Source organism: Strix uralensis, chromosome 1, assembly GCF_047716275.1.
Source record: "Strix uralensis isolate ZFMK-TIS-50842 chromosome 1, bStrUra1, whole genome shotgun sequence".
Taxonomy (NCBI): Eukaryota; Metazoa; Chordata; class Aves; order Strigiformes; family Strigidae; genus Strix; species Strix uralensis.
The window spans coordinates 103,971,223-103,998,794 of NC_133972.1; the positions used below are offsets into that span (position 1 = coordinate 103,971,223).

The 27,572-nt window shown below is 38.5% G+C and overlaps 1 protein-coding gene across 1 annotated transcript; it reads left to right on the top strand.

The window, feature by feature from the left end:
• Positions 1 to 3,769: 3,769 nt before the first annotated feature.
• SLC6A19 (solute carrier family 6 member 19) lies at positions 3,770 to 27,489 on the top strand. The gene is made up of 12 exons (XM_074875791.1): positions 3,770 to 4,027; positions 12,109 to 12,249; positions 13,801 to 13,938; positions 15,212 to 15,393; positions 16,180 to 16,290; positions 17,054 to 17,166; positions 19,440 to 19,568; positions 21,101 to 21,257; positions 21,956 to 22,160; positions 22,970 to 23,129; positions 25,400 to 25,562; positions 26,796 to 27,489. The coding sequence occupies exons 1-12, from the start codon at positions 3,826 to 3,828 to the stop codon at positions 27,003 to 27,005; spliced, it is 1,911 nt and encodes a 636-aa protein (XP_074731892.1). The 5' UTR covers positions 3,770 to 3,825; the 3' UTR covers positions 27,006 to 27,489.
• The last annotated feature ends 83 nt before the right edge of the window (positions 27,490 to 27,572 follow it).

Genomic DNA, 27,572 nt, shown 5'->3' on the forward strand with positions numbered 1-27,572 from the left:
CTGTCTTTCTGGTTGCTCCTTGTCCTCCCCAGTCAGAAGAGGTTCCCCCAGTGCAGTCCCCTCCAGCCCATGGTGGAGGGTAAAGACAGGTGCTTCAGCTGGGTTCTTCAGTCAGTCAACTCAACTCGTTCACAGAAGAGAAGAACCTGTCCTTCTCCATACAGAATGGCTTCCTGCAGGGTGAGTGAGCTGTGCTGGCCCAGGAGTGCCCACGCCAGCATGAAGAGAGACCCCCCTGCAAGGTCAGAAGAAGGGGTAGCTGATAGGTTGTCAGTTTGGGAGAGGGTGTCAGGCCCCACTTTCACTTCAGGGGAGGATGGCTTGTCTCCCAGCCAGGAACAGTCCTCATGGAGACCAGGTTACCACAGGCACATTGGCGGCTGCCCATAGACAGGAACCCCTCCACCCAGGTGGGTACCGCACCATGCCTGGACCTGGACCCTCAGAGGGAAGCGAGTGGCTCTGACCTTGCAGTTGTCTGGATTTACATCCTCAGTATCCTCACACTGCCATTTCTTTTCTTTACTGCTATCCCCTCTCATATTCTTTCATAACATGTTCATCATCCTGCAAGATGAAAGACATTTTCATCTAAGAAAAGGAATATGTCCATATTCTTCCACAAATGTGTATGTGTGTATATTCCAGTAAAATATATGACATTTAGAAAGGGGATACTTCCTTTTTAATCAAGTTTTTTTTAAATTATGGGTTATTTATAGACAAGTTGACTTACTTTTTTGTATAACCTCTTTTAACTTTTGAAAATATAGTACATTAAAAATATGGGAGTAGTAGACAAAAAGACAAATGTGTCATTAGAAAAGTTTTAACAATCTAAGCCTTGTGTTACTTGAAGGAGTTTACCTTGGAGCAGAAGAAAGGGCTCTGTTGAATAAGCAAGTGACTGTGACTACAGCAGAGCAGCCACAACTTGTTTGCTCAAATCCACAGGGTGGCAATATAGACAACTGCTCCGTGCAGTTGTGGATCTGTTTCGAGCTGGTGTCATTGCTGCCACAGGTCCTTCAGAAAAAGGCGCTGTGCCTTTCAAGATCATTAGCTGTGCAATTACACTGATAAAGAAATTTGAGCTAGATGCTATACCAGCATATTTGCTTCTGCAAATATTTACCAACTGATAGATAACTAACAACCACTGGAACCTGGCATTACTGAAGTAAGATAAACTTCACCGGAAAGATATTTCAGCTTTATTCAGTAGAAAGCAATCTGGAATGTATTTTTGGATCCTGATGGAAACTGCTTGCACATGAAACTTAGCAGAGAGAAATTTTCAGATCATCCTAACACAAGTGTGAATTTATTTTATATCATATCAATTTGTCCTCATATAATTTGATTCCCAGAGGAAGCTACATTCATTCCTTCCATGTCAGCTTACACTGTGGTTAAAGAGAAACATGTTATTTTAGGTTCAATAAATTCTATACAGAATCTTGATTGTCGAAGATTTCTGATTGCATAGACTAGCTTAGATTGTAGCTGTAAGATATGTTGTGTGGACAGTATGTAATCATGAACTAATTCAATTATTGAAAGAGGTTCTACATGACTCTGCAAAGATTTAGAACTAAAGCCTACAAGTCAGGAAATGTAGTAGTATTATGGGGAGGATGTTGGGTTTTCTTATTTGTCTTCTGTCTGCTCTTTATTACTGCCTCATATTCCCTACAGCATGAATACTAGGATTATTTCCCTGTGATTTAGGAGGCAGATTAAAAACCCATATGAGTTGTGAGCTCCTGGACTGTGCTATTAACCAATAGGTCAATGTCTTTCTGCAAAATTGGAAGTTGAGGAGCTGCAATCTGAAAGTTCTCTATTGCCACTTATAAGTGAAAATTTAATTTTTTAGGCAAGGGAAGTACAGTAAATGCAATGGACTTTAGTAGACCAGCTGCCACTTGACCACAAGTGGATGTATTAGCTGAGCTAAATAGAAGATATAACATGAACAAAGAACTAAGTAAAGATCTGATGATGATGGTAAGCTGTGCTGAAAGCAGAAATGGTGGTCTAAGGGGAGGAGATTACCAATGCAGTTCCTCAAGGATCCATTTAGAAACAGACTTTTGTCATTCTTCCACTAATGACTAAGGACAAAAAATAGTAACATATTAGTGACATACTCGTGACACAATATCAGAGGTATTGTGAATGCTGAAAAAGTATCATTTGTGTAGAACTGAGTAGCTCAGTGTACTGGAGTAGCAGAAACTGTGTTAAATTTAAAATATGTTTTTGCTAACTTAAAAAAAGAAGTTCTGCTGCAAGCTAGGAAATCCTTAGCTGGAACCGCCAAAGGAGAAGAAAGGCGTTGATCCAGTGGTTAATCAGGAGACAGCTCATGCACAGAACTGACTGGGTCATGAAAAAGGCAAGTGCTATCACTAGGCAGACTGATAGAGGTATTTGAAGTCAAGTTAGGGAAATATTAATACCTCATTACAAGGCATAGGGAAAATCAATCTGGGCTAGTGTATATCCGTGTCAAGGATGAAGACTTTTTTTGTAACTTTTCCATTCAAGAGATAATAAATAGCCTTACTGGGACATAAGAGGACAGAAATTCTAGGCCATCCTTTTAGAAATAGATAATGCAAAAAAAATCAATTTTGAATCAACATGATTCAAAGGGATGCTGTGGTGTGTTCACCTTCTTTGGCAGGGGCTGGACTTACAAGATCCATTGTAGTTCTTTATTTTGACCACCCTGTATCACTGTATGAAACTGAGCCTGTAGGACTTAGCTGACGAAATCCATTCTTACAACATATACTGTGTTAGATCTTATATATAGTTTTCAGTGGCAAGTATTTACCTTTTGATAACACTGAGGTACAAATGGAACAGATTGTACTGAAAGAATGAGGATATGAGTAGTACCCGTGAAATTTGTTAACCAGTGTTTCTTTTTCATTTTTGACCAGTGTATCATAGGGTGATTGAAAATGTGAAGGGACCTTTGATTTCAAGCCCATTTACAAGAAAGATGCAAACATCTTCAGACCTTGTTCTATAATGATTAGAGGCATTAGGGTAAGCAGATTACACTTACAATTTTAAAGGTCAGATTTTATAATGTTTTTCATTCTTCATCCTTTTTGTCAGAGCATTTAGTAGAGTATGAACTCTTACAGAGAAGGAAGAACATGTTTCGGTAATTATCAAGAATCATAGAATCATAGAATCATTCAGGTTGGAAAAGACCCTTGGGATCCTCGAGTCCAACCATCAGCCCTACTCTACAAAGTTGTCCTGTAAAATATTACAATAAAACATACAATTTTGTAAGCATACACTATGGGAAACTGAATGTGATAGTGAGTCACAAGCAGTTTCTCTGCCTGATAAAAAATAGTATGAAACCTCTATGTTCAGTCTGAGGCCAGTGGAATCTTTTTACTTCATATTTGTTAGGGCTATATATGTATTTAAGGGAGTTTAAACAGGGGAGTGGCAAGGGGTGTTTCATAACATTATAGGCGATTACAGTTTATAGCCAAATTATCTCCTGAATTACATTAGCTGAAATCAATGTCTTCTACTAGATGAACAGACTGTTCCATAAAACCTTGACAGATAAAGCATTAATAAGTGTCAGAGCTGACTTGGTCAATCGAATGATTTGCTGACGCTTCTTTTTACCACAAGCCTGCATTTTCAAGTTTAGTGCCAAAGGTTCACTATATATAGCTGAAGACAGCAAATAGATGTTCTCTTTTTGTGCAGATTTCTGAGTAGCTGCCTGTTTCATTATCTCCTCACTGGGGCAGCGTTTTCAGTCAGGAAATTTAAAATATGGTGAAGCTACAGTTGCCCAATCCTGGCCTGGAGGACAGAATACCTTCCCATTCAGAACTTGAAGTCCTTGAGACAGAAGAGGCAGACTCCAGACCAAAATGGGATAACAAGGCTCAGTATATGCTGACGTGCGTAGGGTTTTGTGTGGGCTTAGGAAATGTGTGGCGGTTTCCATATCTCTGTCAGAGCCATGGAGGAGGTATGTCTTTAATATATCTTAAATAACTTTGGCTATAAACTAGGTTTAATGTCTCTTTTAGGAAACAATGGAATATGCTTAGACCTGGTCAGTTTCTACAAGAATGGTGATGCTCATCTCCAGCAGACTGTCTAATGAATAAGGTTATTTCACAGGTTATGAAGTTATGTTAGTGATGGAAGAAAAGAAATTAACTGTTTTCATTTCAGGACAGGGGATTGATGGCATCAATCTTGCACTGTCAACATCTAAAACTAATCTAAAACTAATGTTACTTTACATACATACATATATATAATGTATGTTTAAAAATAATAAGCTACTTGTGAGTATGATTCTGATCACAATCCGAAATGATCTTTTCATAATAGGGTTTTCATTGGTTTTGGACTGATCTGTGTATCAGCTGTAGGGTCAGTGTGTGTGAAATGTATAACAGGAGTAACAGCATGAAAGTAGTTAACGTTAATAATATGTTTTTAGCAGTTGGTGTTATTAAGTAATTTAAAATCTAAATGTATGCTATTTACCATATAATTTACTGTGACTCTATAGGGTTCAGGTTAGGACTGAAGGACCATATTAAAATTTTGTTTCACTGCTTTGCTGTTTGTTTTTAAATATGATCTTGAGCTGAACCATTGCTTAAATTTTATATGACAACATAAATGTCTCATTTTCTGACAGTCTTTTCTGCCCGCTATCTACTTGTTATCTGCTTTTCACTCTGGGATATGTGTAAAAAGTGTTTGTTCCTTTGTGATGTTTGATCTTGAAAGAATACTTCTGGCTTAAGGAACTGTATTTCAAAGTAATTTTCATTAGATGTACACAGTGAGATATTTAAAAATTGCTCTTCTTAGTTAGAGTAGGAACCAAGGAGGGCTCTGTGGGGAGCTGCTGGTACAAACTCAGGGACATTTAAAACAGATGACTCAGCTGCAAGAAGAGATGCTTTTAACATTGAGATTTTTTTTAACATGGACTGGTGTTTAGAGTTTGCAGTGCAACCTGAAGGTCAGTTGCAGCACAGCCAACTCTTGTAACAAAGTTACAAGACACACACAAAAAATCTAACTCCCTTTCCATGTGTGACAATTTTAATTTGAAAATGTGAACGGATATCTCCAAAATTCATAGCACTCATCGACTTACTGGGTTCTTCCACGTAGTCTTAGAAAGTGGACATGCCCTGTTTCCCAGAGTTATTTAATAGGCACTTTGCTGCTTTTCTATCTTTCCTTTCCCTTGTGTTCTAGCCATATAAAATGCAGCTGAAAAATGAACATCCAACAAATGCAATTTGTTATGGTATGGATCACGGTTTTCTGACTGATGTCAGTGAGGATTTATGAATTGCTTATGCATGTCTGTCACTACTGTGTTTTAATTTATCCTTTGGCAGGAAATATATTCTCTTTCTCATTATCCTGTGGCCTTGTTCTTGCTCAGAAACACTACAAGAGTTATCCCCTGCTTCTTGCTTCCCTGGGACTCTCTCACTCAAATTATAGGCAGAAGTTGAAAGGCAGCACATAGCAAAGAAATGACGTAGCTGACACTGGGCTAATCTGTACAGATATGTGTTCCTGTAGACAGACTTTCTACTTTCTCTATCAATTCTTCTGCATAACACCAAGTGCTGTGACTCATATCAATACATAAGAGCAAGCAGCAATGCCTTCCCGTAGCTTCTTAGAAAGGACTTCTTAACTTCATCACACGTGAGGGTGGAGAGCTGTTGTGCAATCCCTCCTCCCTCCCCGCTGTGCAGTGCACCTTCTGCCAAGTTAACTAATACAAAGCATACACCACGCTTATGAGTGCACTGACAAAGCTCCATTTTCCCCTAGTCAGTCCAGTGCCTTTACCCTGGAAGGTGTATGTCTTCACACTTCGTGTCTTCAAGATATGTCTTCACTGACTCTTGGGTGCAGAGCAGCAGGGATCCCTGCTGCTGCTCTCTTTCACTGGAGATGGGGATTATGCTGCTCCTCAGTCTGTCCCTGACATGATTATTTTATAGAGTCCCAAAGCTCACTTTGGATATGATGGTGGATTATGGCCATACATTAAGAGACAGAAAAAAATACCACCATTTACCACACAATAAATATCTGCAGAGGATGAGAATTCCTATGTGATCACATAATTAGAGGTTGTCTCATAAGGTGCATGCAGAATCAAGGTTGCATAGACAGTTTCTGAGGGTTGGCTTCGCTATCTTCTTTCTTTTTGAAATGTGAGTTATATGGATGAATGTTTGGAGTCATTTAACACAGATGAGGTCTGGTAACAGGGGTGTAGAAAGCATTTCAGCAAGGACACTCCCAAATGAGGTTGGATGTCCACCTACTTTGTGAATCAGTGTTTACACATTTTATATCCCTCATGAAACATAAATGGACTATAGTGAAGTACAAAATTTACCCTTGTAGTACTTGGACTTCAAGGAAGGTGAATTTTTTTCTCTGCAAATTGACTATAGTGAAGGTAATTAAGAACACTGAGTTAATAGATAACTCTTCCTTTCAGATGGTTGAACCTAAATTTAGAATTATTTGAGGGCTGCTTCTTCCTAAACACGACACTATGATAGTGCTTTAACACTGTGATACCAAAATATGCAAAAAGAAATAGGTTATATAATTTATTTTCTTGTGTTGTCATAGATTATGAGTTTATGTTTTAAAAAATGGAGTATTTACCCCAGTAAAATTTAGTAAAGCACATTTTATCCTTTTCACATCTTAAAAGTTGTAAAGTACATCATTACCACAGGTGAACTAGATTTTAATATATACACAATGTAAAAGCTACAGTGTTTGCCTCAGTGCTTTCACCAGCTTAATGAGATTGAAATTTCCTTTCATTTTATAGCTATCTCTGACATTGCACATAGTTTTTGTTTAATCTTTATTGAGCAACATGTCATTTAATCAACTGTTAAACATTTTTGTTTCATCCTGATGAGTATTATAAAAAAGAGGATGTATATTTAATGTTTGAACCATTGATAAAAAAAAAAAAAAAAGTCTTTAAGTCTACACCTCGCATATGGCTGCAGTAAACCTTGCCGCTGCATGAGGGACAACTTTTTCATCTCTGTGCATGCCACACTGAATGAAGTGACAGTAATGACATCAGCAGGTCCTCACTGGTACCGGTACCCTCACTACAATTGAAGTCTAAAAATATGACAGTACAGAAAAACATCTCCATCTAAAGTCTGCCTGTCTTCCCTTTATGAGGAATTATGTGAAAGCAATAATATTTTTTTTCAATTTCACATTAGAAACTCTTAGATTAAAGAGAAAGTCATATCTATACAGATGTTCAAACCAAATATTATGTCTTCTGAAATACAGTACTGAAACAGGATAGGAATCTAATATCTCAGCTGAAAGATTTTCAGACTGGAAGATTACTCATTGTTTATATACATCTATATAACATTTATTTTCAGATCATTGGTTTATTTGTTAGGTTCATAAAATTGGGACAGCTTAAAAAGCATTGATTTTTTTTTTTATGTCCCATATAGCAGCTTTGCAGAGCATTATCACTTATTTTTCCATTATAGCTTCTATCAGAAAAGCTGGGGAGAAATTGAGAGAAATGGAAAACACAGCAGAGTTGGATTTCTGAGCTGGCTGTTAGAATTGAACCATGGAAAGAGAAGAACCCAAGAAAAAGAAAAAAGTGGCCTACATAATGAACTGCCATTTTATTCCTCTTGAAAATATACCAGTATTCCTACAGCTAATTAGAAGTAGTTTTACTTATTTGTCCAGTTCTGACATGGCACACCCTGCATTTTTAACTCAGCAGAGCTACCATGCTATACATGGCTAGCCCTTCAAGCTAGAAATGTTTTAGTTGTATCTGTTTGCACAGGGATATAGATTCTGCAATGCAGGTGTATACACACACCATGTACTTTGCGATAACAAAAGGGGTGGACAGAGACCCACCCTCTCCATTTGTGTCCATCCCAGAACCTGAAATTTATTTCCTGGTGATTCCAAGGTAGTGAGGAAGCTGGGGAGCTGTGAGCACACAGCTGGACAACACATCTTCTCCATGTGGCTCCACGAAGGGCATCCTTTCCCCTTTTTGTGGCTGTGCAAGGAAAGTCATGGAGTCCCTCTATCTGACTGCTCTATCAAAGATGTGTCATACTTAAAGACTTCTTTTAGGACATCTTAATAAAGGTACCTCTGTAAGTATCTCGAGATCTCAGGAAATCCCATGAGGCTGATAGAGTGCTCATGGCATGTCCACCACAGAAGATGGTTCAATTCTGAGAGTCTTGCAGCAAATTTGATGCACTGTGCTGTCCACGGGGAGAGTTATGGTGTAGGGACAGTGCTGTTGCAGAATCTCACTGTCTTGGAGGATGAGGCATGATGTCTACCCAGACTGCTAGAGCTGTGTGAGTGGAGGTGCGCTTTGCATTTAAGGTTTACAAGAATGTCTCAAAGATGGAAAAAATGGAACCCAAATCAGAATATCCATCAGCCTGCTTTCTGCTGAAAGTGAGAAGTTGAGACTGCCTTTGAATGTCTTCTAAAGGAAATGCTTCTAATGTTTCATAGGAAACTGCCCGATCTTCCCTCCCTTCTGCTAATAGAGGTGGTAACCACAGAAAAAAATTTTTTCTTTTACAGGTATGATAAGAAACAAGTGGTCATAGATAGAAAGGACTATAAGGGCTGTGTATTTCCTTACGCAACAAGATCTTTGACCAGGTGGAAAATTTCTAATCAAGTCCTTAAGCGATCTTATTATGACCTGATGAAAAAAAAGTGATGAGTCTCCGTTAGGAGAAAAGATGGTTAAGCAATGCACCTTAGCAGAATTAAGTGCTAGTCCATTCTTAAGTTTCAAGAGACAATCTAAAATCACTGCAAGTTGAGTTTCAGAGGGTGACAAGAACTTACCCTGAGTGCAAATGAGGAGTATTTGAATCAGGTAGCTGTACAGATCCATCTTCTGGACTTAATTGCTACCAGTGCTGAGGAAGGACTTTACCAGAGGGAAGCGAGATTGTGGTATAGCAGAGACCTATCCTGCATCTGAAAGGGGAGATAAAAATAAAAGATCCAGATGGAGCAACCATACAAATTCTGTAGGGTCAGGTTTCAGACTCTTAGGAGGTATCTTGGGCTTAAAAGAGAGACTGCTTTGGAATGAAAAAATTGCTGGTATAAAAACAATTATCTTGTCCTTATCTCATCTTACCCTCATGAGAGCTCCTGGACAGAGTACAACAAGAGGGAGACTGTGTGCCAGCCTGACATGAGGTTGGAGCACGTGACATATTTCTGGCTGCTTACAGCTCCACATGTTGATAAGTAGCTTTGTCCCTGTGGAAGGCCAGAGGCTCTGTGTGTGGAGGTTGTCCCACTGACTCTCCCATGTAGGAAGGAAGCCATTGGGATGTAGGGGGATGGAAATCAACAGTGAGAGGGCATTCATCATTTACAGTGCAAAAATCCTGTTTTCTATGAAAGCAAGAATAAAAGAGTTGAGAGAGGTGTTTTTCACAGAAATAGGGTGGGGTATCAGTAGAGAACAAACTCTCTGAAGGCAAAGGTGCATGCACTGCACATCTAATCAGATGAATAGAGGCCCTTACATGCATGTTAGTGCACGTTCCAACACAGATAAATAAGTCCATACAGACAAATGAGACAAACCTTTAGAAATGCCAGAAACTGTCTGAAAGGAGAGAGGGAGTCAGTTCCTTGCAGTGACCGAGTCTGACACAGTTTCAATGAATCCCAGAACCTCTGCCAGAGTTAGGTAAGACTTTAGCATCATCAATGACTCCGGGGCACAGGCAGCTAAAGAGTATATCACCATTTGTGGCATAGTTGCCTTTCAGCAGCTAGTCAACAAGGCATGGAGAGAGGACTGCCCCATTACACCTGACATTAGAAGCTCCTGCTGCCCGTAGTTTTGTAGAAGTCCCTGAAGTGGGGGGAAGACAGAGGGGAAGAACCTTTTTTGGAATTGATCCTAGTCCCTCTAAAATTCAAATATGCCATATATGTTTCACCTGTTTGTGATATGAAAATACATATTCAGCAAGACATGAGTCAGAAAGTGATTGCTTTAGCACTGTTACCATTTGTAATGATATCTCAGCTAAGACCACAGTGCTAAACTTGAATTTGCGTCTGGAGGAGTTCAGTTTCCTCAAATCCAGGATAGACCACCCTTCATTCTTTTCTAGCATTACAAAATAACCACTTTCCTCCAAGGTAAGAGAATACCAGCTTGAGGCTCCTAGATCCAACAGGTAGGTGCTCCCCACTAAGGTAAGGCTTTTGTTCTTGAAAGGACTACATGGTCTCTGGAAAAGGGAGTGTGAGATGTGAGAAATGCGGAAGAAAACAAATGGAATACTGTGCTCCTTGATGAAGATGTCCATATTATCCATTTCCCAAGGTGATAGACTGACACAGAAGAAAGAGAGGAAGAGTCAGCAGAATTGGAAGTTTAGCAAACTTCTCTACAAATAACAATTTGTAATAAGTCCTTCAGTTTTTCACTAATAAAAAATATATCCAAAGTCAGTTATTCTTCTGTCTCTCCTTTGAAACCTCTTCAGTTTGTCAGTCTCTGCTTTTCAGTGATAACTTTTTTAATGTATACAAGATGAGCTACACTATTTTTGAGAAGTGTTACATTTTTAGTAAGTTTTTGTGTTGCTAAATGACATGCTTTACTGAAGCCTTAGAATGTCATGTCTATACAGCTACCTTTGGCAACTGGCTTCAACAAAAAATATATTTGCTAGTGCATCAGTGATTAGTCATTCAACCTGATGTGTGGCATGCACATTTTCAAAGCGCTCAGCATTTTGGAGAGCATTTCACATATTCAAAACTACTGATTTTGATTAATAAATCTTAAAAAATGTCAACAAAAGACGAGTAAGTACCTAGAATTACTTGAATTCCATAGAAGTGGAAAGCAAAAATCATAGTTGGCTGATTTCATTATAATAGTGATCATTTGATAAAACACTATTGTTTTCAGCAGACTTTATTGAAGTGCACAGAAAATGAAGACTCTTCAGTAATGTTCATTTCTACATGTCTGGTGTAGACAATATCAAGAAGATACCCCATGGAGCAGAAAAGCATGCAGTTCAGCTCTTCAAAAAAACATTCAACTGCTTTGAATTCAAAAGTATAATTTCCATTCTTCAAATTTCCTCTTTCACTGTTATCTGATTTTCATTGCATATGTGAGGAAGAAGTCAGTAAATATCCAAACCTGAACTGTTTACATACGGTTTTGCATTTTTTTTATGCAGTTAGATGATTTACTGTCTATGATTAGGAAGTTAAAGACTTTTTGTAATGATAGATAACCATATTTCTAGCATGTAACAATTTTCAAGCATTTGGTTCTGCACTTTGGTATTCCACTGTGGTGTTATATGTTATCTCCACGTCCGAGGTACACTTCATTCAGGAAAAAAATTATTTTAAAAAATTGTCCTATACTAACCAGCCTTGTCATAATTAACAAGGTTTGAACCCTGAACTTAGATCTCTTCTACTCAAATATAAAAGCTGTTGAATGCAGTTGCCAGAAAGTTATTGGTTATTTTATATAGACAGCCCCAGGTTCCTGCCTAATCTTTTGAGGCATATTGCTTAGTTCATTCAACTACTTCATATAATTTGCATGATTCACAATTATAAAACCATAATCTTTTGCAGAAAGAAAAGGAAGACATTCCAGGAAAGTAACTACCTTTCCTCCACTTGCAATCCAAAGGTGGCTTCTTCAAAGTTTAACCTTGGGACTGTATAATTTGTGTTTATGTTTGTCACTTGGGAAGAATAAGAATTCCTACCTGAAATCACATATATAATGAAGTCCCCTGCTTGGGCAAACAGGCAAAACCATTGCTCAGAAACTGGAGAAGTGTTTCCACAAGTATGCTTACAAGTCACCTGCTGTTTCAAAAGCCCTCAGAACTGAAGTTTGTGCTTTATTGTAGTACTCCACTGATAAGAAACATCTTTTTTTTTTTTTTTTTTTCTTATCCATTTCAGGAGCCTTCATGATTCCTTTCCTGATTTTGCTAGTCCTGGAGGGTATCCCCCTGCTTCATCTTGAGTTTGCCATTGGTCAAAGGCTGAGGAAAGGCAGTGTGGGTGTCTGGAGCTCTATCCACCCTACCCTGAAAGGGGTTGGTAAGTCTGAAGAGGATGCAAAAAGCCACCTGAGAAAACACAAGTCTCTGAACTGATAATCTTAAGAGCAAAGCTTCAAGATTTTATTCCGGTGTGCAGTAAGAGATTCTAGGATCTATTCCTTTTCCTTTCTCACTAACTCTCCATCGATAGGTCACACTAATCATGATAAGGCACTAGGACAATTGTGTGACCACGTTCCCAGGTACTATAGGTCCAGCCTTTCTCTAATTTGAGACCAATTTCAGTCTTCAGAGATATTTTCTATATTACTGATATTGGCTGGTATTACTATCAGGATAAACATTAAGTGTGCCAAAAATTTGTTCTGGAACTGTTCTGTGGATAAATAATTGAATCTTTCTCTAGGCTGGTCTACCAGACTTTAGGTCCATGTAATGTTACATTCTTACATCTGAAAGAGGTACCACACTAAAAGCCATGGAGACGGTATTTTGCAGAAAACACTTCTTCATATCTGTATTAGACTTCCGAGTATTCAAACACTCTATCTGACAATGTAGTAAAAGCAGCACGATGCACACAGCATTAAAAACTCCACAGATAGATACCTCATTACATAGGAAACACAGGAAGTGCCATCTAAACATCAGAAAACACTGGGAGGGCGACCAAGTACTGGCACAAGTTGCCCAGAGAGGTTGTGGAGTCTCCATCCTTAGAGATATTCAAAATCTGCCTGGACATGGTCCTGGGGAACCAGCTGTAGGTGGCCCTGCTTGATCAGGGGCCTGGACAAGATGACTTCCAGAGGTCCCTTCCCACCTCAGCTATTCTGTGATTACCACACACTCGAAAGGGAAGAAACGCAACCAGTTATGACTGTGGTTGGCATCCACTGTATCTGTAAATCAGTTACAAAAGAGATTTGTTCATTGCATCTGGAATTTTTCAAACTTCTTCAGAAACTAAGAGCCCTCAGGAGCTAATCATTAGTGTTTACTCTCTGCCAGAGAAGTCACCAGAGATTGATTACTTGAGAGCAAGTGGAGAAGGAGAGATACCAGCTTGAATCCTGTACCCTTTCACAGACTGTGCCTCCTGGCAGCTATCCATCCTACACACAAATATTAGCTAAACACATCTGCTGACCTCTGCAGTGATGTTGTGGAAGAGGAAGACAATCTGGGTCTCATTTAGGCAAAATCCTACGTCAGCTGAGCTTTACATGTACCCAGCATCCCAAACTCCCTAGGTATCAGCGGGCAAGACTGTGAACAGAATTGTGTAGTGTCTGTAGGGAGTTAGTCCACCCATAACACTGGTTCCTAGGGGGGTGTCAGCTTCAGTCCCAGCGTAGTTTTAGGCTGTACATCTATGTAGGACTCACCTGACTAACCTTTAGGTAACAAATTCACAGTGATTAAACCTACATCCAAAACAAAGAGAGGGGAGGGTAAAGGCTATAATCCATGGCATTAAGGTGGGGAGGAGAGTAGGGAAAGGTTGAGGTTCTTACCATATATTTGGATATGCCCTGAAGACAAGAGTATTGACATTTACATTGTATTCTGATTTTATTTTTTTCAGGCATAGCAGCAATGTTTGTATCCTTCCTGGTGGGTTTATATTATAATACTATTATTGCCTGGGTAATGTGGTATTTTTTCAACTCCTTCCAAGAGCCCCTGCCTTGGAGTAGCTGTCCTCTCAATGACAACAGAACAGGTATATTTTATGAAATATTGTATTTTGTTGCACAGTACATTTTTCTGTTTCTAGCAATTAGCCTAACTGAACCTCTTTCTATAAAGCAACAGTAAGGCATAGCAAGCCTGTCAGGAACATTATGCTATTTTAATACTTGTGTTTGTAAAGAGTCACGTTATATAAAATGTGATCAATGCTTAAACTTTGAGAAAAACTTTTACTTTTTATATGTAACTTCAGGGTTGATTTTGACAGATGTGTTCATATACAGATTATTCACAAAGTGCAAGTCTAGCATAAACATTAACATTTTCCAGATTTAGACAATGTGTTTCATCCATCTCTTTACCAATGGCCCTCCGTTAGCATATTGAAAAGTTAAAAAAAAAGAAAAGAAGAGATACATAATACATATGAAACATCTGTACTCTCAATATGACAACAGTCTATAGCTCCTTAGAGGCTGCTTAGTGACAGCAGCTTTGTTTTCCATAGTCGACCCTGCATGAAACAGATTTTTCTGGTGGGTCAGTGAACAGCTCTTCAGAGAGCTTTGCTCCGCTCCTCCCCTCCCAGAAAAAGTCTAAAAAGCCTCATTAAGGGCAGGCCAGGGCAGAATACTGCACAGGTCAGCGCATTGCAGGGGGCTGAGAATCCAACCTGTGCTGACAGGACCTTGAATGATGCCCTTCAAAACAGAAAGACAAAGTATTGTTGATCTGAAGGAGATGTGGGAGGGAAAGAGCTGCCTGGCTGCAGGAAGGTGTGGGCAGGTGCCCACACTCCATCAGGCAAGAAAGAGCAGAATGCATGTGGAAAGCCCAAAGTTGTGTGGGTTTTTTTTTAAGATGAGGTAGGAAGTGTACAATCATTGAAAATCTTCTGCCTAACTGATTTTCTTCTGCTAAAAAAGACTATTCTATACAATATACATGCATTTATGCTTGGGAATCCTCTCCATGTTTCTTTGGCACAAGATGCTTCTAACCTCACATTTTTGTAAGAAAAAAGAAAATTCATAAATATAGAAGAGTCTTTGAGCAAACTTCAAAGATTTTATCTGCAAAGTTGAATAAATAGAAATAACAATAAAATCTGTATTAAAATCCCTGTTAAAAAATCCTCTTTTAAATCTCTCATTTTTCCATGGAACCAGCCTCTAAGAATGTGAAATTTGCCAACAACAAATTCTTGGCGTTAGGTGGTATAATTTAGAATGCTGTTGTTTATTATTTTTCTTTATTTCAATTTAAAAAAAGCATGCAGAATGACAACCATTTTGTGGTTACAGATTACATAGAAGAGTGTGCCAAGAGCTCTCCTGTAGATTTTTTCTGGTACAGAGAAACGTTAAACATCTCCACTTCCATTGACAATTCAGGCACTATACAGTGGTGGCTTTTGCTATGTTTAACATGTGCATGGGGTGTACTGTACGTGTGCACAATCAGAGGCATCGAAACAACAGGAAAGGTACTCTGTTTTGGTTTTGTGTGAGTGATATTCATTATGGTGTGATTTCTTATTCATACAGACTTAATCATACTGTAGAAACTGCCTGTTTCTTGAGTAAAACCATGTCTAAAATTTCATGTGTCATCACTAGGGCTGCTTTTTGAAGAAAGAAACTGAATGAAATGGAATTTGATTTGATTGATTTGATTTGATTTGATTTGATTTATGTGGAGATTTTTGTGAGCAATTTGGTTTCCTTGTCCTTATAGGTCCAAGTAAAACATTCTTTAGGTATTACCCCCTTAACATTAATATCAACCTTAAGCTTTAATACAGGATTAAGGGACTCTGTATTTTTGCTATGGCCATTCTCTTCAAAATATACATGTACAAATTTATTTGGGTTTGTGCTAGTCCTTAATATTATCTCTCTAAAAGAATGTCCAATATTCTGCTGCCTAGAGAAGCCCTAAGAGCCCATCCTTGCATCAGCAGCCTCAACCTGATCTCAGGGTGTAGATTATTTTTTATGTTGCTTTTGAATGATTTGAGTTGAATTTCAACAATGACAATTTGTCTTAAATAAAGCACTATAACTGTAAAAATGTTTATTATCAAAATGTACTGCACATACTATTTTTCTTGAACAGTTTTCTGTAGTACATTAATTGTGAGTCAGTTGAAACTTGCCATTATTGTTAGTCACAGTACCTTGTTTATTCCCCTCTTTTCTACCCTGCAGTGCTATTTTTATTCAAGTGTTCTGTTTTATTTAAGTGTTTTATTTACATGCTTCTTGTGCAGGCTGTGTATGTAACATCAACTCTTCCATACCTTGTGCTTACAATTTTTCTAATCCGTGGCTTGACACTGAAAGGATCAACCAATGGAATTGTGTATCTCTTCACCCCAAATGTAAGTCACTGCATGGTTATTCCCTTAGTGAAACACCATGTAGTTCTCTCTGTAATTAAAAATTGATTGAAAATTAGTCCCCTCCATTGGTGCTTTTCTAACTATACCTCAGACACCTTTAAAATCTTGATTCTGGGAGGTCAATCGTTTGCACTGGATATAAAAAGTATACATATACACAGGCATTGTCCCTGTCTTTCTCTATCCCCACCCCTCCATTAGATCTGTTATAAAAAATGGGAGGATGGTCACAGAGCAATGCAATGGGGTTGCCATAAGGGGGCTTGCTTTCTTTTCCTGTATTCTAGTTAACTTTAAAGCACAAATTGTGCAGCTGGGAGTAGAACCCATCTAATCAGTATGACTATATGGACAAAAGGCCTAAGAGAATGGTTTAACTATACAACAGTTTTTAAGAAAAATTAAAAAGGGTTTCATTTTCCATGAAAAGACCACTGAATGGTCATTATTAATGCTAAACAATAAACACCTTTTCTGGAAACAGGCATGGCAGCTGTCAGCTATGGGAAGTAATTTGTTTATCAATTTGCAAAATACTTGTAGAAAACCTACACATAGATATTCTTTCTGAAAAAAAAAAAAAAAAAGTTTGACAAAAGTATTGACCTATTTGTTAACATTCTTCAAAAATGGTGAGTTCTGCATGATTAATGTTCTTGTTTTAATTATTGTTTTAAATCCCTCATATTCAGTCTAAATAACAATGCTGCATATGCTTAAAGCTGTATGTCTGATGTCTCAGGTTAACGAGCTGGCTAACCCAGTGACATGGCTGGATGCGGGTGCTCAAGTGTTTTATTCTTTCTCCCTGGCTTTTGGCGGCCTCATTTCATTCTCCAGTTACAACTCTGTTCAGTAAGTAGCCAAGCGAAAGCCAAATTTTATATATATCATTCTTGCAATGAAGCATGTTCACTTCTGCCCTATCATTACACAATAATTACTTGGGACTGGGGCACCATCCCCTCAACCATGTAAAGTACATCTCTGATCCTAGCTATCCTGAGCCAAGATTTCAGGTCCTGGTATTGGCTGATTTCCTGCAGAGAGACGTGGTGACGCTGGCTAGAAAGAAGGGAACTGTCTACCCACCACCAGCTGATGATCAGGAGCTTCCTTTGCAGGAGTGCTCAATGCATGGTGTTGCCCTTGGTCTCCACACTGTTGGGGCTGGGTGATGGTACACACATTTCAAAGCAATTTACAGACCACAGTTTAAATCTTTAGCTTAGAGATTAGAAGATATATCTAGGAGTTTTGAAATTCAAATTCAGTTTCTATCTTTATATATCCGATGGGGCCAGGGAAAAGATGGAGTACAAACTCCCATTACCCAGGGAATGACCCAGTCAGCAAATTACGACATGGTGCTATATTCTACACTCACCCTCCCAAAATATTGGAGCAACCACCAGTGTTTCTTCCATTCCTTCAGCATTGTCCTCTTGAAAGACAAACTGTGAAGCATTCTCTGAACATAATATTTTTGATAAAAGTCTCCAAATCAAGTTTGGATTATCTGGTTTGGTCATGCATTCAGAAATCTGTGTTTCAGGTTTGTCTTAGGTTTGACCACACCAGTATTTCAGTCACTGCTGTAATTCCCTGCCACTACTCTTGATTCCAGGTATTTTTCAAAAGTTTGTCTGGAACTTTTGGTGCCTAAGAGTCTTAGTGCAAGGTGACAAGCCCCACTTCAGGTCCAAGTCAGTGTTCCCAAAACCATGAGGAGCAGGCTTGAGAATGTTCTACATCTTTCCAAAAGACCCAGAGAAAAGGAGCAGTGTCCTTCTGGTTTTCCAACACACAGGGCTGTGGCACCAGGCCACATTCTTTCAGTTCTCAATGATTCATGATTTAAGGAGGAAAGTGCAGAAAGTAAGGAAATTCACATGGAGATATAAGAAAAAAACATGCAAATACCATAGCGTTATACTGTGGTGTTGGGCCACCTGCAGTCCAGCACTAGCTGGACCAGCTGTGAGTAACTCTGCTCCCAGATGGTTTAGGAGTATAAACATCTCAGGAAATACTGTGAGGTTTCAATGTCATCAGACATTCATTCATTCGCAACCAGGAGGAGCTTGAGCATCTTACTTTCTCTGAAGGAAAGAAATATTTTTATCAAGCCTCATGTTACAGTGAAAAAACTGACATGAGAGTACAGCAAGGAATTTCAGTTCAATACCTTCTGCCCATAAAGACCTGTTAGCAACACTATAAATAAGGAAAGCTCACAGTGTCACAGGTCTTGGTTGGACAGGCTTGTCTTTCCTTTACTTTTGAAGGTGATCAGAAAATTAAATATGATAACATCAAGTTAATCTCAGTAGTGCTCTCTTGCCCAAGAGAAATACAATAGCTAGAGCTTTACAGCCTTCACATAAAACCATTAACTAATTTAATATTGATTCTTTATCTTCTCTCTCAAATGAAAGTCTCTTTCTGGCTCTGCAATTTTTTCATCTTACACAGATATGTTGGCAAGTGCCTGCAGCAGAGAAATCTCTACAAAGCGGTTTAACTTTCACGATGTAATAGCTTCTCTGTCCAACCTTATCAGCATAACATTCCATTGTATTTCCAAAACTCGAGAACATTTTGAACCACATTTGGTCCAATAATCAAACAAAACTCTTCCTGCAACTGTACTATACCAAACTGCTGTGGAAACTTTTGGTTGCTTTTCCCTCCTGACTGTCTGAATTCAGATGCAAATCTTTCACCTTGCAGCAGAATATCCCAGCAAGTAAGATACAGCTTATGCCAATGTGTGTCTGCACACATGCGTGTCAGGCATGAAAAGGAGAAAACATACTTTTTTGCCCTTCATGTTTCACTTTCCATGAGCCAGACATGGAAACAACTCAGGCAGTTATTCCTTATGAATAGGATTATTTGAGGGGGGAAAAAAAAAAAACAAAACATCGGTATTAAACTGCTTAAGTCATCAACTTTTAATTCACTATATCTATCTTTAACATCTGTACTTGTAGATTCTTAGAGAACATACTGGTGTACCTATGCGTCTGAAGACTACTTTTTTGTTAGTCTTGGTAGCCAGTTTTTAATATTTATTTTGGGAATGTGTTTGAATTTCATTCTTTTTTTTTCTCTTTGAATTGCAGCAATAACTGTGAGAAAGATGCCCTGATTATCTCAGTGATCAATGGTTTCACATCCATCTATGCAGCAACTGTTATATATTCCATCATTGGATTCAGAGCCACAGAGAGATATGATGACTGTTTTGACAAGTAAGTTATTAAAAAAACCCCCAGAATATACAGGTATTTGTTTGGCTGGGGCAGCAATGTTAGCCTGATGATAGTAGTTTTATTATTTCTGGACAGTTGCAACTCCTGACCCACATGGTATCAGACCACTCATGACTTCAAAAAATTTAAATCATGTGGCAACAGCCCCATAGGGAGTGATAAGTATTTGAACATCCTAGATAGATGTTGCATAAGCAACCATATTTCACATTATTTCCTGATGCTTCCTAAAAGTAACAAGGGAGGAAGAGGTTATTACATATTTTAATGTGGTTTTTTGAAACAGTTCTTTCAAATATAACTGCAGTTTATGTAACAATTTCTATTTACTTAAAGTTAGATTCAGTTTGTGATACATTATTTCACTAAAACATGCTAGAATATCTATAATTTTAGAGGTAAATGTGAAAAATTAATCATTTGCAACAATGGATATGAAATGTTCAAAGGAATGTATTTACTTAACTGGATAAAGCAAGTTTCAATAAAACTGGTTCTGTGAAATACTGGATTTTACATTACTTACTTCAAAAACAAACAAAAAAGGATACTAGGCTGCTGCTGCCACTATTTCTACTATGACTGATGTCAAATCCTCAAAGGCCTCCTGACATAGTGGCCAAACTATGCAGTTCTGCCTTGGAGATCACTTGCAATGAGCCTCTGAAAACACTGATCATTTTAAGAAAGCCCTTCGTGACCAGGCAGTTCTGGCAGTCCTGCAGAATCCTGGTCACAGCTGGACCCCAGCATAGGCACCTCAGGTACTGCTAGTTACTCTGTGTGCTACATTGGGAAATTACCCAAATTAATTAATGAAATTCTTCCCATTTTAATTTATTAGATGAAGCTCTACCAACGACTGAAAAATTGTCTAGAAACTCTGCCAAAAAAAAAAACCTATACAGAATTCACAGTGATTGATGCCTGCTGAGCTGACATATGGCATGAATATAATATACTCAGGTCCCTGTGTCAGCTCTGTATTTAGGTTGCCTCCTGGAGAATTTAAATACTTAGGTCTCTTCAGATGTACTTAACTTTACCAGAGCAATTCAGACTTCCTTTTAAATGGGGCTGCCAGACCCTGTGGGTTCCAGTCAAGTTCCTCCACACCAGCTGTAAAAGTGCATGATACTTAACTGCAGACACCTTACACATTCCCAGAAGCTGCCCAGTCTAGGAACTGGTGCCCAGTCTGCAGTGCAAAGATGGGCACCTAACTTCTGCACAGGTCCCTAGACTGCCCGTCCATTTAGCTGTCAGCTGTGCTGTGAAAGACAGTGTCAGACTCACCTTGGAAGGAGAAAGAAAGGATTGCACATGCACAAAACCACAGGACTTCCCAATCTCAAAGTCTGATCTTGAGCAACAGAAATATTGCTTCCTTTGTATCTTTGTAAAAGACACCGTGCTCTTAATAACTTCCTTGATGATGAAAATTAATCCTGAGGATCCTAAGGATGCTTACAAGTAAATAATTTCAAATTTCTTGTATTTAACTTTTTCAGAAATATTCTTACTCTGATGAATGCATTTGATTTGCCAGAAGGTAATGTAACCCAAGATAACTTTGAACAAATGCAGCAGCTATGTAACATGACTGATCCGATGACTTTTGCAAGCCTGAAGTTTGAGACCTGTAACCTGGAAAGTTTCCTGAATGATGTAAGTTTAATACCCTGACTCATAGTGATACCATAAATATGGTAGGAATGCATAGTAATTTTTTAATTGCCTAATGCTTTTTCTTATGAGGTTGTTGGGTTTTTTTATATTTTCACTGGTTGATTGCAATTGGGTTGGACTGAAGAATTACTTTTGTTTACCCCATTTTTCTTTTGAAGAGACAAACTGTTTAATTCCACTGAAAAGTACTGGCAATATGTCAGATTAGTAGCTAAACCCACAAGTGTTCTAGGCTGGCCTTATGCGCAAAATAGCAGTGGGTATTTCTCTGGAACTAGCTGGTTGCAGCCATGGTGGGGCAAGATGACTAGGAAAGAGACTTCCAGCACAAGGAAGCAGCTGGAGCAAGCCCTGTCCTGATCAGTACCATGTGTCACAACACAGAAAGACTGGACCTTGACACCGGGGTGAAAAAGTTACAACAATTTTTGGCTAAATATGTGTACCTTTTTTTTGGTTAAAAAGATGGTGAATTACAAATGAAAATAGATGTCCATAAAATTCCATGAAATAGAATTTGTATTATAATTACAGTAAATATATTGCTGCATTAGGAGGTCTTTGTGAAACAAAAAGCATACTTACTGTGATATAGTGTAACATACACAAATTCTAGTGAATATCAATGTAAATTTAAGTGCTACATCATGTTAGTGAGCCTCTGAAATCTTCCACAGGGAGTTGAAGGAACTGGCTTAGCCTTTATTGTCTTCACTGAAGCTATCACCAAAATGCCTGTCTCACCTTTGTGGTCCATCCTATTCTTCATCATGCTCTTCTGCTTGGGTTTGTCATCTATGTTTGGAAATATGGAAGGTGTACTTGTACCTTTACAAGATCTTAAGATTATACCCCCCAAAGTTCCTAAGGAACTTGTTACTGGTAAGTGCTTTTTTAGTGACAAGTGACCTTCCCCCTCCCCAGGGAATAGCTTGTATGATGAAAAATCAACCCATCTACTTTCTGATCTGGCATGGTGCTAAGACTCCTTGATAATCTACTGAAGGTTTTCTCATGTCCCCCAAAGGGGCTGCTCCTGTGAGGTCCCTTTTGAGCCTGCAGAGAGCTGCTCAACCTGTGGCTTGTCCATCAGCTTGCTCATGATGATTATCATCTTGTCTGTTGGGAAGCTGGAGGACCCGAGTCCTTCACTCGGGCACATTTCCTCTCAGTGCAACATTGTTCCACGGACTAGGAGGAAGACGACCTGTTTTCTCTCTTCAGTCTTCTCTTTAAAGACTATCTTCTTTTTAGACTAGATATTAGGAAGCATTTCTTTACAGAACGGGTTGTTAGGCATTGGAATGGGCTGCCCAGGGAGGTGGTGGAGTCCCCATCCCTGGAGGTGTTCAAGAGTCAGGTCGACATAGTGCTGAGGGATATTGTGTAGTTGGGAACTGTCAGTGCTAGGTTAACGGTTGGACTGGATGATCTTCAAGGTCCTTTCCAACATAGATGATTCTGTGATTCTCCCATTTCATTTGCAGCATCTCCCACCTGTGCAACATCAGGATAGTTCTGCCGTAGAGTTCTTACCTGCATAAAAACAGGTCTTCTTAGAGTACTGTTACCTTCAGGCTGCAGCTGAACTAAAAGTTACTTATAAAGCTTTCTAGCTACTGGGAAACTAACTACTTTTTTTTCTTTTGCTTTCTTTGCCTAAGTGTGCTGTTGTTTTGTTTTTTTCACAGGTCTCATTTGTGTGGGGTCTTACTTGATTGCTTTTATTTTTGTGCTGAATTCGGGTAATTACTGGCTGGCTCTATTTGACAGTTTTGCTGGCTCTATTCCCCTGCTAATAATTGCATTTTTTGAGATGTTTTCAGTCGTCTACATTTACGGAATAGACAGGTATGAAATACTAGTTAAACATTACTAGAAACTAGTGCATAAATTGATTAGTTGTATAGCTGCAATCTTGTTACACCTCAGTGCATATAATTTCTGTTATAGAAACCACTGAAATGATGCAAAATTAGTTTAGGGTTGCTTATTGACTTGGGTTTTTAAATAGTTCTCAACAAAAAGAAAAGATGCTTTGTCAAGAGTATGGTGGGGATTTTTATTTGTGCATGAAAGATTTCCACTTTTTTATTAATACATTATAATAGATATTGCTCTATAACAATCAGCTAAAATAAACACATCCGTAAGACTTTGCAAGAAAATATTAAGTATTAGCAAGTGCCCTAAAGTATATTAATATGAAAGCAAATAATTTATTTTTAAAGCAGGCATCAGAATGTATGTATTTGCACCAATTATAAAATGCTACTATAGCACATTTACATTTTAAATATGGTGGCATTTGCAATAAATCCTCTTCAGGATAATTGCATCAAATATTTAATTAGCAGAAGCAAAGTACAAGCCCATTGGCACTGAGCTGAAAGTTCAAAATAGAGGTATATCCCAGGAGTGTTTAAAGTGAATGCTGAATGACATTGTCCAAAGCAGGGAACTCCAGGCAGGCTGCAGATACTGTTTTACAACAGGATGCAAATCAAGGTTACTGAGCTATATTTTTAGCTGATAGATTCAGGACTTTATCACTTTATCACAGTGAGTAATTAACCTATCAACTTTCTAGAGAAGTAATAAATAGAGTTTCACCATCTTTCTGTTCATAATTAATATGTAAGAAATATGAAAAAGCATGGGGACTTCAATCACCCATAGGTTTTGCTTGAACCTGTGCCAGACCCTCCCGCTGTGGTGGTCCTGGTGATGGGGTGAATGCCCTTGTGGCCTGCCTTCCCATACTTAGAGTTTTATATTACCTGAGGAGGCATGAGTCAATTTAGGTAAATTAGACAAGCAGAGGGAGTACTCTAGAGAAAGAAGACTTATTTTAATTTGTTAAGGACAGAAAAGTCTGTGTTGATCACTTTTCACCTTTAAAATCACAGAACACTTTACAAAACTATTCCCAGGACACAAACATGGGCTGAGGCCATAGAAGGGTGAGGATTGATTCAGAAAAGAGCTTCACACTAAACTTTCATGTTCCTGGCCAGTACACATCACTGTGGTTGTCTTTGAGTACAGAGCTTATCAGGGCTGCCCAAAAGTAGTGTTATCTGCTCCAGATGAGTTTCTGTGACCTTTTTCTGAGAAAGGGTCATGGATAAAAAGATGGCTCTCTTGCTTGAAGGAGAACCTGCATGTTATCCATGACACTCACTACACCTGGACGTGTTCTGCAATCAGGACATAGGGCTCCATATAATTTTAGGAATGATACCTAGATCTTAGAAGTTAGGGATGAAAAGACAAAATAAATTTACATAGTAATTGAGACTCAGCTGAATTCTGTGTGTTGTTCATAGCTGTAGGACCAACTGCATAGTCCCCTCAGACTTATCCCCATAGAATATGCAGGAAAGACAGACAAGAGGACTAACAACAGAAGCCCCAAACTTCCAAAATAGTTATTTTTTAAGAAGTGTGTTCACATGGTGCTGCATCATATGTAGAGGTCACAAATTTTTTCAGGACTGATGCAGACAGTATCACTCTTAATACAGGGACTGTTTCTTCTTGTGGAGACACTTTTGCCCCATTGTCCACTGCATGCTTTATGAATAACGAAAATGACACATTTTTAGGTGCTTTTAATGTTATTCTTAATAATATGTAAAGTTAAATATTGTTTCAGTACTCAACCTGGGAAAACTGGTAGAAATCCAGATTAAGCAAACATTACACATAGAATCTAATTTTAAAAATTGCTCCAATTTGCTTTTGCTTTTTTTTACTATTGTGTCATTCCTTTTAATTTATGCAGCTCTGAGATGCTTATCAAACAAATCATGAAACAATCCTGCAATATGTTATAGTGAAAGTCCATCTGCATTGACTCTCATGTTGCATGTGCTTCATAGACTTCTTGAAGAAAGTACATTTCTAAAAATAATTCTCCTGACTTGCAATGATATATGCTTTAATTTGAACTACTTAGGTCTAACTCCTGATGTTGTTATCAATCCTTGTTTCACACTGACATTAGCAAAGTCCTGGGAAGAACAGCTAGGGGTAGTTTGGACTTCCTTGTTTATGAGCAGGCATCCTTTGATCCTGACCAGTTTTTAATGTCCTGAACTTCCTGGTTTTGTTTCTAGGTTTAACAAGGATATTGAGTTCATGATTGGACACAAGCCCAATATTTTCTGGCAGGTCACCTGGAGAGTCATCAGTCCTCTCATTATGTTAGTTATCTTCTTCTTTTATTTCGTGGTGAAAGTCAATGAAGAACTGCTCTACAGCATTTGGGACCCTAGTTATGTAAGTATATAAAACCAGAATATTTATTTAGAATTATTTTATGTATTCTTCTTTAATGTAAGAGACACAGTCAGTAATATTCATCTCCCATCTGAAACAGTTTTCTGGTAAAATTCTTATTACAAGACATAAAGTAATAATAAAAATTAACACATTTAGAATAGTAAGTCCTAAATTCAGGTGTGATGCCTGCAACTAGCATATAGTGACACCTGAGTAACTTTTCCAAAGTGAGCAAAACCAAAATATTAGTCCAGTTGTCAGGCAAGACTGAAACAGATGTCAGTTTCTCAGTAGGGATTATAGAAGAGCTGGAAATGTCACAACCTCTCTATGTTGACAGAGGACCAAATCTGTGAAGTCATTTTGATCTTGCACTGGTTTCTGTGTAGATTCAAAATCACAGAACTGCAGTAGTGCTGGTTACTCATTACTGACAGAAGAAATTAATATTATTATACAAATTTCTTCTTTCCTCTTCCAATGTATTAGTATAATTTAAATTATAATTGCAGTAATGTCACCTACTTTTCCTTTCCTCCCCTTGCAGAATAAAAAGCTGTATGTGGTACAGAGATGGTCATATTAGAAAAAATGTGGGTCCCATCGTCCCATCATTGTCTCTGTCACCCCATCTCTTCCCTGCCAGCTCAGCAGGGAAGCTCGGCTTTTTGTTCTCTGGCCTTATACCAGTCACCATCCTTAAGGCAAAAACAGTCATGCAGCACACTTAATTTGTAAAGGTGAATTTTTATCTTCATAAGACAGAGACAGAAAGGGTGAGAAAGGAAGATGGGGAAATGGGACTGCTTTCTTCTCTCCTCCTTGGCAACCTCACTTCCTTCTTAATAAAGTTTCAGCCCTCCTGCACTCTTTGATTTTAGGCTTCCAAAGGCTGTTTGGCCACCAAGCCCTGGTGGCCTGTGAGCTTCCCAGGCCCACACTCCTTTGTGCCCAGGAAGCATGCCAGGAGCAGTCCCACCAGTCTCCCTTCCTGGCTTTTGCTTTCTTCATACCATCTTCTTTCCATTGCTTTTAAGTAAAAATAAGTTCAAAACAGATGAGGCTGGAAACCTTGAGCTGTAAACTGCTGTGGAATTGGCAAATTATTGTGCCATTGTGGCTAGCTATTGTTCTGATTATGTTCTGGGTCTGTTGAATTACTGAATGTGTACATGGGCTCAGGTATTTGCTCCTCATGACTTTCTACAACTCGACTGTTTGCTCTTTCAGGAGGAGTTCCCCAAAACACAGAAGGTTGAATATCCCGGCTGGGTGTATGCTATTATTGTAATCCTTGCTGGAGTGCCTAGTTTGGCCATCCCTGTCTTTGCCATCTACAAAGCCATCAGAAATTGTTGTCAGAAAAAAAATGATCGTGAGGGCCTTATGATCTCCACATCTGAGACTTCTGTTAATGGAAACTTAAAGTATTCAGTATAAAACTATTTTTTAAAGTGTGGAAGAATGCTTTGTCAGTGAGAAAAGTAAAAATATTTTTTTTTAAAGAATCCAGAGTTAATTTTATTTTCATAAAAGGATAACTATGTGTTGTTTCCAAGTAAACATTTGTTTGCTTAACAAAACAATGCACTGTGAAGAGCTAATGGCTTGGATCCTGGATGCAAAACAGCCACATTTGCAAGTGACTGGGGCACCAGACCAAGTCATTTGTCCTCCTTCTGGTTTTGAAGCCAGCTTGTAGTTCTCTGCTTGGGGATCCACTGCGCTTGACATACCGTAAGTGACTCTTCCACGTCCAATCATTCCCACTGGGTGGCCAATATGGAGGATAACTGAATACTGACTTCTCTTGCACATTAAATTGTTTTACTTTACATGCCACTGTGTTGCACAAAGCCACCAATATTATTTGTCTCATCCAGAAGTTTAAAATATTTAATAAAAACTTTTCTAAGTATGAGAATGGCATTTTGATTCATTTGTAATTCTGGATATTTTACTAATTACCTATTACTTCCAAGTTCCCAGCAGATAGCGGTGCTTTTG

Excerpts from the sequence above, each read along its gene's own strand:
- SLC6A19 (XM_074875791.1), top strand. The coding sequence starts at position 3,826 with ATGGTGAAGCTACAGTTGCCCAATCCTGGCCTGGAGGACAGAATACCT. Across the intron at positions 4,028-12,108 it reads CTGTCAGAGCCATGGAGGAG|GAGCCTTCATGATTCCTTTC; the intron begins GTATGTCTTTAA and ends TATCCATTTCAG. Across the intron at positions 22,161-22,969 it reads TCCTAAGGAACTTGTTACTG|GTCTCATTTGTGTGGGGTCT; the intron begins GTAAGTGCTTTT and ends TTTTTTTCACAG.